General features: G+C 37.8%; 1 protein-coding gene and 1 long non-coding RNA gene across 4 annotated transcripts in view; both read left to right on the forward strand.

Annotated features, from left to right (window-relative positions):
• APOOL (apolipoprotein O like) overlaps positions 1–9923 on the forward strand; it is a 127141-nt gene extending 117218 nt beyond the window's left edge. For all 3 annotated transcript variants that reach the window (XM_082864250.1, XM_082864252.1, XM_082864251.1), the window contains exon 9: positions 9376–9923. In XM_082864250.1, coding sequence (XP_082720376.1) covers positions 9376–9464 — 89 coding nt within the window. In that variant the 3' untranslated portion in view covers positions 9465–9923. The remainder of the gene's footprint in view (positions 1–9375) is intronic.
• Positions 1–13871, forward strand: part of LOC309977891 — a 1160683-nt gene that overhangs the window by 810563 nt on the left and 336249 nt on the right. The gene's annotated exons all lie outside the window — the stretch shown is intronic.

A 13871-nucleotide genomic window follows, 5' to 3' on the forward strand; every position in this document is an offset into this window, starting at 1 on the left:
TTACTATAACTGCAGCTCAGCTCAGTGCCTGATTGGAGTGAGATGATAAGTACTTCACCCTTCCTAAAAGAGGAAAAGGGTCCCCCCTCTGGCCGATGATATCATCTGGAGCTTCTTCAGTTCTTTTTTACACGGTGTCCACCATACAAATAAAATACTAATCATGCAAAGAGGCAGGAAGATGTGACTAACAAAAGAGAAAAAAAATAACAGCAGACCCACAGGTGATCTAAATACTGAAGTTAGCAGAAAAGCACTTTAACTATTACTAATATGTCAAATGGAAAACATGATGAACAAAATGGATAAAAAGATGGAGAATTTCACAGAAAGTTGAAATCTATTAAAAAATCAAGTGGATATTCTAGATGTGAAAAATACAGTACATGAAATTATGAACTCATTGGATAGGTTTAATAGCAGATCATATATAAAAAGAGGACAGAAATAATGAACTCAAATACAGAACAATAAAAAAATAGCCAAACTGAAGTACAGAGAGAAAAAAGATTGGAAAGAATAGAACAGCATGTGAAACTACTTTGCAATGACTAATATCTTTTAGTGTTTCAGTTACTGAAAAGCTGAATACTGAATATCATCCCAATTTTATACAAAAGAAACAAAAATAGAATCTCTAACATTCGTAACTTCACTCAGCAATTTATTAGTGATCTGTCCTATTTTTTTTGTACCTAACTTGCTTAAAATATAAATGAGATAAGACGTGAACTAAATTATCAGTGAACAGATAACACCTAATGGCTATTTGAGATAATAATTCATTGCTGTTTTATAACTTTAAATATCTTTATTCCTTTCCTGTTTGTATAACACCAGCTTTTTTTAAAGTCTACTAAAAAAAACTAAGCATAAATTGTTTTTTATTAGAGATTTAAATATGATAAAGTACAAAGAAAATCATTACAATGATTAGGGGATTGAGATTCAAGAAGAGCTTTTATGATTGGTAATTCTTTGGGAGGACAGAGATCCCTGATCAAAAGGGATGAAGAAATTTCTAAGAGGAAAGATATAATCCTTAATTACTCAGAAAAGCATGAGATGACCCTTTAAAAAAAAAGACAGAAATCAAATGACCTAGGTTGAATGGTTCTAAACCAGAGGGATCCACATCACAATTTCTTGAGTTTTTTTTTTTTTTCTAAAATTCACTCTAACAAGAATTATAAATCAGAATCTCCAGAGGTGAGGCCTCCAAGCAGGTGGATTGTAGGAAAAGCTCCTCAGGGAATTCTCTATGCATATTCCTCTAGTTAATAATATCTGACATAAGCTATGGATAAACTAAAAATTTGAAGCCTTTCAACAAATTTTGAGAGGTGTAGCTCTAAAGGCAAAGGAGCCTTTCAAATTTAGGTGATCGGACCCTTTGACCATATTTTGGACAAGAATATAAATTAAGGTAGTGAGTAGAAGTGTTAGAGAACTTAGTCAATTGGTTGAAATTGTTAAGAAAATTAGACACATTCAGACTTACATAAAATAACTATTTGTCAATGCTTACTATAGTATGTCTGTTTGATTAAAAAAAACATTGATTAAACTATTTCGTAGTATACTTTTCACTTGTACTGAGCAAAGGCTTCCACCAGGTGGCAGTAAAGATGCATTTGGGAAAGAAGCAGACAGAACCACTAAGCTTAACCTTTTCTGTGTGCTACAGACCCCTTCTCAGAATGTTTTAAATGCATAAACTAAAATGCATAGTAATGTATGAGCTTCCTTAATTGTGTTAATCAACAGTATCTAACAACATATCTGATTAAGGCTATAATTTTGAAGTAGTAGTAAGTGTAAATATTTCAAGATATCTGCAGCTGCAGCATGATTATCTGTGATTTCTATTAGTGACAAAGTCTAAGGTACCATGAATAGTATTGTGGTTTGTTGCCTGCATTCATTATCGAAGAAAACGTTCATCTTCAAAGGTTAATGAAAATAAAGACAAATTTTCCCCTTCAACTTCATAGATCACATGAATTCTATCCACAGACCTCCCTCCCCCAAAGGGATCCCAGTTTAAAAATCTGTCTGTGGAGAACTGTATTAATGTCATAGATAGTGATTATTTAAGATCTGGCTGTTTTTAAAATACACTTAGTGGTGAAATTACATATAGGTCTATCCCAGTTCATAAAGCAGAAACTGTTTATGAAAAGGTAGGTGTAAAATAAATAACTGTATGTAAATTTTTCCCCTTCAGTTTCATCATAAAACTGGAAATTAATTTCCTCTATGGAAAAAAGGTGTGTCTTCCAAATGTAAAAAAGAAATCGTTTCAAAATGAATCAGAGTTTGAAAAACATTTAAAATAAAAACAAGTTTGTGAAAAACATATTTTTAGTCTTATGTCACAAAGTAAATATAAAAATTGTTCTTACCTACTTACCATGCATAGGGTATTGTATGTACCACTTTGTGTGCATTATGTTGAATACTAAAAGTAAATAATTAACATTGTTACTGCTCTAAGCCCCATTTTACAGAAGAGCCAGGGTTGTGTTTATTTCAGATTTTTCTTGTTTCTTGAGGTAGGATTGTATTGTTATAATCTTCTGTCTTAGAACTGCTTTTGCTGCATCCCGTAGGTTTTGGGTCATCATGTTTTCATTGTCATTTATTTCTAGGTAATTTTTTATTTCCTCTTTGATTTCTTCAGTGATCTCTTGGTTGTTTAGTAGCATATTGTTTACCCTCCATTTGTATTTTTTACAGTATTTTTTCCTGTAATTGATATCTAGTCTTATAGCGTTGTGGTCAGAAAAGATGCTTGATACAATTTCAATTTTCTTAAATTTACCAAGGCTTGATTTGTGACCAAGGATGTAATCTATCCTGGAGAATGTTCCATGTGCACTTGAGAAGAAAGTATATTCTGTTGTTTTTGGATGGAATGTCCTATAAATATCAATTAAGTCCATCTGGTCTGTTGTGTCATTTAAAGCTTGTGTTTCCTTTATTTTGGGTTTGGATGATGTCTGTCCATTGGTGTAAGTCGGATGTTAAAGTTGCCTACTATTATTGTGTTACTGTTGATTTCCCATTTTATGGTTGTTAGCATTTGCCTTATGTATTGAGGTGCTCCTACGTTGGGTGCATAGATATTTCCAATTGTTATATCTTCTTTTTGGATTGATCCCTTGATCATTATGTAGTGTACTTCTTTGTCTCTTGTAATAGTCTTTATTTTAAAGTCTATTTTGTCTGATATGAGAATTGCTACTCCAGCTTTCTTTTGATTTCCCTTTGTATGGAATATCTTTTTCCATTCCCTCACTTTCAGTCGGTGTGTGTCCCTAAGTCTGAAGTGGGTCTCTTGTAGACAGCATATATATGGGTCTTGTTTTTGTATCGATTCAGCCAATCTGTGTCTTTTGGGTGGAGCATTTAATCGATTTACATTTAAGGTAGTTATCAATATCTATGTTCCTATTATGATTTTCTTAATTGTTTTGAGGGTTTTTTTGTAGGTCCTTTTCATTTATTTCTGATCTGATTTTTATGATTTATTTCCCTCTGCTAAATTTGGGGGTTTTTCTTTGTTTTTCTTTCTCTAATTGCTTTACATGCAATATTACATTGTTTATTCGAGATGTTTCCTGTTTCTTAAGGTGGGCTTGTATTGCTATAAATTTCCCTCTTAGAACTGCTTTTGCTGCATCCCATAGGCTTTGGGTCATCATGTCTCCATTGTCATTTGTATCCAGGTATTTTATGATTTCCTCTTTGATTTCTTCAGTTATCACTTCGTTTTTAAGTAGTGTATTGTTTAGCCTCCATGTGTTTGTATTTTTTACAGATCTTTTCCTGTAATTGATATCTAGTCTCATAGCATTGTGATTGGAAAACATACTTGAAACAATTTCAATTTTCTTAAATTTACCAAGGCTTGATTTATGACCAAAGATATGATCTATCCTGGAGAATGTTCCATGTGCTCTTGAGAAAAATGTGTATTCTGTTGTTTTTGGATAGAATGTCCTGTAAATATCACTTAAGTCCATCTTGTTTAATGTATCATTTAAAGCGTGTGTTTCCCTATTTATTTTCATTTTGGATGATCTGTCCATTGGTGAAAGTGGGGTGTTAAAGTCCCCTACTATGAATGTGTTACTGTCGATTTCCCCTTTTATGGCTGTTAGTATTTGCCCTATGTTTTGAGGTCCTCCTATGTTGGGTGCATAAATATTTACAATTGTTATATCTTCTTCTTGGATTGATCCTTTGATCATTATGTAGTGTCCTTCTTTGTCTCTTGTAATAGTCTTTATTTTAAAGTCTATTTTGTCTGATATGAGAATTGCTACTCCAGCTTTCTCTTTGTTTCCATTTGCATGGAATATCTTTTTCCATCCCCTCACTTTCAGTCTGTATGTGTCTCAAGGTCTGAAGTGGGTCTCTTGTAGACAGCATATATATGGGTCTTGTTTTTGTATTCATTCAGCCAATCTGTGTCTTTTTGTGGGAGCATTTAGTCCATTTACATTTAAGGTAATGATCGATATGTATGTTCCTGTTCCCATTTTCTTAATTGTTTTGGGTTTGTTATTGTAGGTCTTTTCCTTCTCTTGTGTTTCCAGCCTAGAGAAGTTCCTTTAGCATTTGTTGTAAAGCTGGTTTGGTGGTGCTGAATTCTCTTTTGATTTCTCTGTCAAACCTGAATGAGATCCTTGCTGGATAGAGTAATCTTGGTTGTCGGTTTTTCCCTTTCATCACTTTAAATATGTCCCACCACTCCCTTCTGGCCTGTAGAGTTTCTGCTGAAAGATCAGCTTTTAACCTTCTGGGGATTCCCTTGTATGTTATTTGTTGCTTTTCCATTCCTGCTTTTAATATTTTTTCTTTGTGTTTAATTTTTGCTAGTTTGATTAATATGTGTCTTGGTGTGTTTCTCCTTGGGTTTATCCTGTATGGGACTCTCTGTGCTCCCTGGACTTGATTGACTATTTCCCTTCCCATGTTGGGGAAACTTTCAACTATAATCTCCAGATATTTTCTCAGACCTTTTCTTTTTTTCTTCTTCTTCCGGGACACCTATAATTTGAATGTTGGTGTGCTTAATGTTGTCCCAGAGGTCTCTGAGACTGGCCTCCATTATTTTCATTCTTTTTTCTTTATTCTGCTCCTCAGCAGTTATTTCCACCATTCTATCTTCCAACTCACTTATCCGTTCTTCTGCCTCAGTTATTCTGCTATTGATTCCTTCTAGAGTATTTTTAATTACAGTTATTGTGTTGTTCATCACTGTTTGTTTGCTGTTTAGTTCTTCTAGGTCCTTGTTAAACATTCTTGTCTTTATTCTATTTCCAAGATTTTGGATCATCTTTACTATCATTACTCTGAATTCTTTTTCACGTAGTTTGCCTATTTCCTCTTCATTTATTTGGTCTTGTGGGTTTTTATCTTGCTCTTTTGCCTGTAAGATATTTCTCTGTCTTCTCATTTTGTCTAATTTACAGTATTTGAGGTCTCCTTTCACTAGGCTGCAGGATTGTAGTTCCTCTTGCTTCTGTTCTCTGCCACTGGTGGTGGGGTTGGTCCAGTGTCTTGTGTAGGCTTCCTGATGGGAGGGACTGGTGCCTGCATTCTGGTGGTGGAGCTGGGTCTTTTCCCTCTGATGAGCAGGGCCGTGTCAGATGGTGTGTTTTGGGGTGTCTGTGAGCTTAGTATGACTTTAGGTTTTCTGTGTGCTGACAGGTGGGTTTGTGTTCCTATCTTGTTTGTTGTTTGGTGTGAGGCATCCAGCACTGGGAGCTGCTGGCAGTTGGGTGGAGCTGGGTCTTAGATTCAGATAGAGGCCTCCATGAGAGCGCTAGGTGATTAGTCTTCCCTGGGGCTGGGAATTCTTTAGTGATCCAGCATCCTCGACTTGGTGCTCCCACTCCGGAGCCTCAGGCCTGACTTCTGGTCGAGGGACCAAGACCCCACAAGTCGCTCGTCCCAGCAATAAAGGGGATTCAAAAAAAAAAAACACTAACAAAACCCCAGACAAATGGTAAAGAGTAAAATCAAACAAACAGAAACAAGGAAACACACACAAACACACACACACACACAAAACAGAAAACAGAACCAGATAAATCAAATAGCAAGAGACCAGACAAACCAAAGAACCCAAGAACAAAATCAAAGAATTAAGAAGAAAGCTGACAAAAACTCAAAACCAAAAAACAAAACCAAAGCAGAGTGCCAACTGAAAGATAAAGCAAAGAAACAAAACAAGACAGAACAACAGAAAAGCAATGTAGAAACAAATATAAAAAAATAAAATAGAAAATGTATTAAAGAAAAAAAAAGGAACAAACAAAACCAGAGCCAAATACAACAAAAAGCAAGAGAACAGCCAGACAAATAGAAGAACTCAAAAATGAAATCAAACAATTAGGATTAAAACTAACAAAAACACATAACCAAAAAACAAAACCAGAGCATGTGCCATGCCAGCCAACTGAAGAATAAAGCAAGGAAACAGAACAAACCTATAAAAGTGATTTTTAAAAAATTATAATAATAAAATAAAAAGGGAAAAAAACAGGATAACAGAAAAGCAAAGTAGAAATAGAAATATATTAAAAAAGAAAAACACATTAAAGAAAAAGAGGAAAAGAAGGGGAAAGAACACAACAGAAAAGCAAAGTATAAATAGAAATATATTAAAAAATAGAAATACGTTATAAAACACAGAGATCCCAAAAGACTAAAAAAAAGAAACAACAACAAACAAAAACAGAAAAAGAAACCAAAAAATAATCTAGAACAAACAACAGAAGGAATCAAAACATAATAAAATTAATAGTAATAATTATGTTTCCCTGGGGTCTCCATGGTAATTGTCCTTGCACACGCTGTGAACCACAGCCCAAGAGGCTCTCCTCTGCCTCTGGGCTGGTCTCCGGACCTGCTGTGGGCCCTGTGGGTACCACTCTGACTCTGATCTGGCCCACTACCTGTGTGCACTTGCCCCCAAATTCCACAGCTGCTAGAGCTAGACCATTTTCATTTGTGGGAACACTCACTGTCTACTCAGATATTCCATAGATGCAGGGTCTATCTAGCTGATTGCAGGGATTTAATCTGCAGCTTGTGCAGCTAATGGAAAGATTTTCAGTCTTCTTCCTTAGTCCCCCCCATCCCTGAGTTTCAGCTTTGGTTTTATCCCCATCTCTACATGTGGTCCACCCACAGGTGTCTGGTCCTGAGGCTGCCTTGGAGCTCTTGGGTCAGCCCTGGGAGGACCAGGCACAGAGGTGGTATGACTGCTTGGATCGCAGGAGCCCTGGTGGCACCAAATGTGCAGAGAAGCCAGCAGCTACAGGCAAAAGAGATATGGCCCTAGTGAGGGCCTTTTCTGGCACCCAGCGTAATATGTATGAGGGCCAGCCCTGGCCGGGGTTTTTCTGGCACCCGGCAGCAGGTGTGTGAGGGCCAGCCCTGAGAGGGCTTTTATTTTTATTACCCCGCAGCCAGTGTGTGAGGGCCAGCTCTAAGGGGGCTTTTTTTATTGCTCAGCAGCCAGTGCACAGGAGCCATCCCTGAGCAGGCTTCTTTTATTGTCATTGTCAGGCGCTGGCATGTGGGAAGAGGCTCAATAGTGGCTCCTCCACTTACGTGTGACTCAGCAATAGTGCCCTGCTTCCATGGTAGTCTGGTCTTCCTCCATAGGCATTCACTGCTGTGGATTTTCTCCCTCCTGTCTCCTCAGTCCGTCGCACAGCCAACAGCAGTTCTCGCTCTGGGCCTGTTCTCCAATCCCCACGCACCAACTCCCAGCCCCCTTGCACACCTGTGAACACATGTCCCAGTCTGGGGTACGTAGGGCTGTGGTATGGACCATCTGTATTTCTTACTCTGTCCTGTCTGCCACAGATCGGCTGCGTCACCCTCTTCCGACAGCCTCAAATGCTTCCCTTCTGTCCAAATTGATTTCCCCATCAGAGAGGGGGTTTCCTCAAATTCAGGAATCTCTCTGCTTCAGCTCCCCAACCCCAGGGTGCTCTTCCCATCCCGCCTCCTCTCTTCTTTTTTCTGTCCTACCCAGTTATGAAGGGATCTGTATAGTCCTTTCGTCCAAGGTCTTCTGCTAGTTTTCAGCTGGTGTTCCATGAGAATTGTTGCATCTATAGATGTAGTCCTGCTGCACCCATGAAGAGAGATGAACTCCATATCCATCTACTCCACCACCATCTTGACTCTCCTCTCCTAATGTTCTTAACCTCAAAAAGTTGCAGTATCCAAAGGGCTCATTTCTTGGACCTCTTTTCTGATGTTCTGGAAGACTTCATATGGTCTCATAGTTTTAAATGCCATATATAGGCTAGGAGCATAAAATTTATAAACCAGCACAGGCTACTCCTGTGCTGAACTCTAGATTCACATTTCTAACTGCTTACTCAATATTTGTATTCAGATGTCTAGTTAGCAATTCAAATACAGCACATCCAAAACTTAACACTTCGTTTGCCTTCTCCCAAACATGGTTCTACACTTTCCCCTATCTCAGTAAATGTCAACTCCACTCTTCTAGTTTCTCAAGTTAAAGAGTCTCACTCACACAACATATTGAGTCCATTTAGGAAATCTTGTCCATTCTACCTTAAGAAGTTATCCAGAATCCAGTACCTTTTCACCACCTCCACTGCTACTGCCCTAATAAAAGCCATCAGCATCTCCCTCCTGGGGTACTGCAATAGCTTCGTAACTGCTCTCCCTACTTCCATGCTTGTTTCCCTATACTCTCTTCTCCCCATAGCCAAGAGTAATCTTTTAAAAAACATAACATCATGTCACTCCTCTGCTCAAAACTGTCCAGAGACTTCTCATCTCTTAGAATAAGGAGAAAAACTTTGCCATGGCCCTATGTGGCCTGACCTTCCATTGTTTTCTGATCATGCCTCCTACCACTCTCATTGTACCCACCATCAGCATATCTTGCCAACTCTGTTCTAGCCATACTGGCCATTTTATGGCTCCTCAGACATGCCTAAGTTCTATTACACTTGCTGCCTGCTCTTCCTGTAAGGCATTTCCCTCAGATATCTACAGGGCTCACACCTTCACCTCCTTCAGTTCTTTGCTCAAATATAGAAGGCTTTCCCTGGCCACCCTATTTAAAACTGCAAACCACCCAAGCACTCCATATGCCCCTCCTTCCTGATTTATTTAATATTTTTTTTGCGTAGCACTTACCACCTTCTGGTATGTCATTTAGTTTATTGTCTCTCTCACCCAACTTGAATGTTAGGTCCATGTTGGCAGACATTTTTATCTGTTTTGTTCGCTGATGTGTGCCCCATATCAACAGGAAATTTGTTAAATGAATGACTAATATTTTTCATTTTAATACTTTATCAGGTGCTACACAGTTTATGGCTGACCCCAAGCTCATGGATCACGGGCAGTCCCATCCAGAAGATGTAGATATGTACAGCACTAGAAGCTGAAATAGTCTGCATAGAGAACTACAAGATGTGTGAAGTTGCGAATAACAATGAAAAAAATCATGTAATGGGTAACTGTGATGCATGGAGTATAATTTAAACCAAGTTTTTCCCTTACATCTTCTAATGTACAGTTAGACAAATCACATAAGTGATTAAAACTCAAATTGAATACAATCCAAACAATACTAAATGATCGATGAGGAGGCAGAGGTAAAAGTATTAGGATGCATTTGGTGATTTTTAAGGGTATTTATAAAAAAATAAAAGTAAATATATGAACACTGATGAGACTAAAATCTGAAAAAAATATGTATGTGTGTATATAATTATGTATATATATGCACATATATATTTGTTTAACTTTTATGAATTAATGTCAGCCAAATTAGAATTGTGTGTGGAAGGATGTGTTCCCTCCCCCTCTGTTTTTCATTTCCCAGAGCTGGAATAAAATATCCATATTTTATGACACTTGGGCTTGGCTTTGTCTCTGTTTTATTAATGTTAACTCCTCTTAAATGTCCCAAAATACCTCTAACTATTTGAGAGGAACATATGCTACATGGGACCCCCAATGCTGCTTAGCATTCCTTCTACTGGTTCCTGGGTGGTTTCCTATTCTGTTTTCCAGGAGAGGCATTACAGACCTTTTATTCTCAAACCTCCTATACCTGCCAATGATGACTGTCTCCTATTACATAGAGAAAAAAATAAGTTATTACACATAGTTTTTCCCAACTTCTTCACATCTACCTTCAAGACTTACCTCTTTTCAGCCATGCATCCCCCTTTTCTAAAGCTAATGCTTCTATTTGTGTTCCTGATCTCCTCCTTTCCTATCTTTTCCAGTACCATATTCCATCCCATTTAATCTTCAGTCTTCGGTTTCTCTTTTCATTCATTTTGTTTTCTCAATCTCTAAATAGCTTCAGATCTTCTTTATCCAAAGACAACAGTAACAAAAACCTTTCCCCAACTCTACCTCTTCCTCTTGAGCTATCTTTTCTTTCTCTTTCCTATGATTTTCAGACTTCATAAAACAGTAATTAATGTCACTTTCTTATTTCCTCACTTTCAATTCCTCTCTAAGTTGTGACACCTTGGCCTCTATACCTACTTGAATATTCTGTAATGTTTGACTCTTGACCACTTCCTCCTAAAATTCAGTTCTCCCTTTGGTGTCATTGCTGCTCCTCTTGTTATTCTTCATTCTTCTCTTGCTCTGAATTCCTTAAATGCTGAGGCTCCTCAGGTTGCATTTCTAGTCTTTTCTCATTCTGTGCTCTCTCATTTCCATTCAACATACTTTACTGACTTCAGCTACCATTTATATGTCATTATTATTTATATTTCCAGCTCCTGTATTTCTCCAGAAGTGTATAGCTATCTTTCTAATTATTTGTTAGTCATATCCACCTAATATCCCATAGATATCCTCAATGTCAATAGACTTAAAACTAAATTGTCTCTACATCTCTCTCATTTCTGTTTTTCTCAAATCTTTTCTACCTTCTCTAATCCTTGCTCTCATTCAAGTCTTCTTCATCACTTTCCTGGATTATTATAGTAGCCCCTGGTTAATCTGCCTGATATCAATCTTGCTTTTTGTCACTTAACAATGCATTCTCCTTATAGGTAACGGTAAACCAGTTAACTGTAGCTTAAATAAGTGAGAGTCTATTTAAAGTCTGGGAATTGGTCAGTACAGGGTTGGTATAGTGGCTCATTGGTATCATCAAGGATCTAGACATTTTCTCTTTCTACTCTGCTCTTTAGCATGTTGATTTGTCACCTCATGATCACAAAATGGCTCCTATACCTCTGGGGAACACATACACACTCAGAGTAGGAAGAAGGGTTACAGAAACTGTACCAGATGCTTCTGACCCCCTTTTATCAGAGAAGTAAGTGCTTCCTCAAAAGACTTATGTCTATATCTTGACCAGAATTTGTCATGTAAGCCACATTTAGCTCAAGGAAGATTGGCAAGTCACATTTTTGTCTATGGAGAGAAAGGCAAGGGGTAAGGGATTTGGAATGGGTGTTGAGTTTAAGCTAACACACAGTGTCTGCCACCTTGTTCTTCTAACCCATCTGTCATATTATTATGACATAGTTATGTTTCTAACAACTGTTTTGGGTAGTTGTGTTCCTGAAGTCCTCAGTGGCTAATCATTGCCTACAGAATCAAATCAAGACCCCTTAGTATGACATACAAAGCCCTTAATATATGATCCCAACTAAACTTTAATCCTTCCTTCCTTCTCCCCACCCACCGTACTGCCAATGTATGTTATATTTTATCTATAACTTACCACTTGCCTCTTGAACATGCTTTGCTATTTTATGTCTCTTTTTCTCTGCCTATGTTGGTGTTTCCTCTTAGGATTTTTTCTGTCTCATCCTGCTTCATTCCAACTTCCTACTCATCCTTCAAACCTATCCTTTCTCAGTTTTCCAAGGTAGGATATAGATGCGCTCTCCTGTACATTCCCTTACATTTGGTATTTATAGCTGTGATAGCACATACATTTTATTATAAAACTAAAACTAGGTTAGTATTTTTTCACTTACAAGGCTCCTTGTGGGTATGACTGAATCATATATTTGTGTAGCTTTTATGCCCATGAATACCTGGTATGTAGTAGAAACTCACATGTTCTACCATGCTAGTTGTAACACAGAATTATGATTATTTTTGCACCCTATCAAAAGGCTTACATTCTACTAGAAAGGATAGAAACATACCCAAATACAGTGTTCTATGTAGTATCTTCCCTAAGATAGGTACTACAAAAGAACTATGGATGCTCAGAGATGGAACGTAGTTCTGAGATGAAGTTAAGGAGGCAGTGGTCCTTGATCTGCTCAAGGTGAGGAAGCAGTTCACTTGCTAGTTTTTTATAGGTAAGCTTTTCAAAATTAAGCTTCAGTATTTTAAATAAATTTTTTTACCTCAGATCTGTTTATAAACAAATGCACCGATATTTCATCAAATCCAAGAAAAAAGTGCTGCCAGGTCACCTTATCTTTGATAAAGGAGGCAAGAATATACATTGGAGAAAAGACAGCCTCTTCAATAAGTGGTGCTGGGAAAACTGGACAGGTACATGTAAAAGTATGAAATTAGAACACTCTCTGACACCATACAAAACAATAAACTCAAAATGGATTAAAGATCTAAATGTAAGGCTAGACACTATCAAACTCTTAGAGGAAAACATAGGCAGAACACTCTGTGACATAAATCACAGCAAGATCCTTTTTTTTTTTTTTTTTTTTTGCGGTTCGCGGGCCTCTCACTGTTGTGGCCTCTCCCGTTGCAGAGCACAGGCTCCGGACACGCAGGCTCAGGGGCCATGGCTCACGGGCTTAGCTGCTCCGTGGCATGTGGGATCTTCCCGGACCAGGGCACGAACCTGTGTCCCCTGCATTGGCAGGCAGACTCTCAACCACTGCACCATCAGGGAAGCCCTTTTTGACACACCTCCTAGAGAAATGGAAATAAAAACAAAAATAAACAAATGGGACCTAATGAAACTTCAAAGCTTTTGCACAGCAAAGGAAACCATAAACAAGACCAAAAGACAACTGTCAAAATGGGAGAAAATATTTGCAAATGAAGCAACTGACAAAGGATTAATCTCCAAAACATACAAGCAACTCATGCAGCTCAATATCAAAAATGAAACAACCCAATCCAAAAATGGGCAGAAGACCTAAATAGACATTTCTCCAAAGAAGATATACAGATTGCCAATAAACACATGAGAGAATGCTCAACATCATTAATCATTAGAGAAATGCTAATCAAAACTACAATGAGATATCATCTCACACCGGTCAGAATGGCCATCATCAAAAAATCTAGAAACAAATGCTGGAGAGGGTGTGGAGAAAAGGGAACCCTCTTGCACTGTTGGTAGGAATGTAAATTGATACAGCCACTATGGAGAACAGTATGAACGTTCCTTAAGAAACTAAAACTGGAACTACCATATGACCCAGCAATCCCACTACTGGGCATATACCCTGAGAAAACCATAATTCAAAAAGTCATGTACCAAATTGTTCATTGCAGCTCTATTTACAATAACCAGGACATGGAAGCAACCTAAGTGTCCATCATAGGATGAATGGATAAAGAAGATGTGGCACATATATACAACGGAATATTACTCAGCCATAAAACGAAACGAAATTGAGTTATTTGTAGTGAGGTGGATGGACCTAGAGTCTGTCATACAGAGTGAAGTAAGGCAGGGAGAGAAAAACAAATACCATATGCTAACACATATATATGGAATCTAAGAAAAAGAAAAGTCATGAAGAACCTAGGGGCAAGATGGGAATAAAGACACAGACCTACTAGAGAATGGACTTGAGGATGTGGGGAGGGGGAAGGGT

The sequence above is a fragment of the Leucopleurus acutus genome (genome assembly GCF_964270905.1).
Source record: "Leucopleurus acutus genome assembly, chromosome: X".
Taxonomy (NCBI): Eukaryota; Metazoa; Chordata; class Mammalia; order Artiodactyla; family Delphinidae; genus Leucopleurus; species Leucopleurus acutus.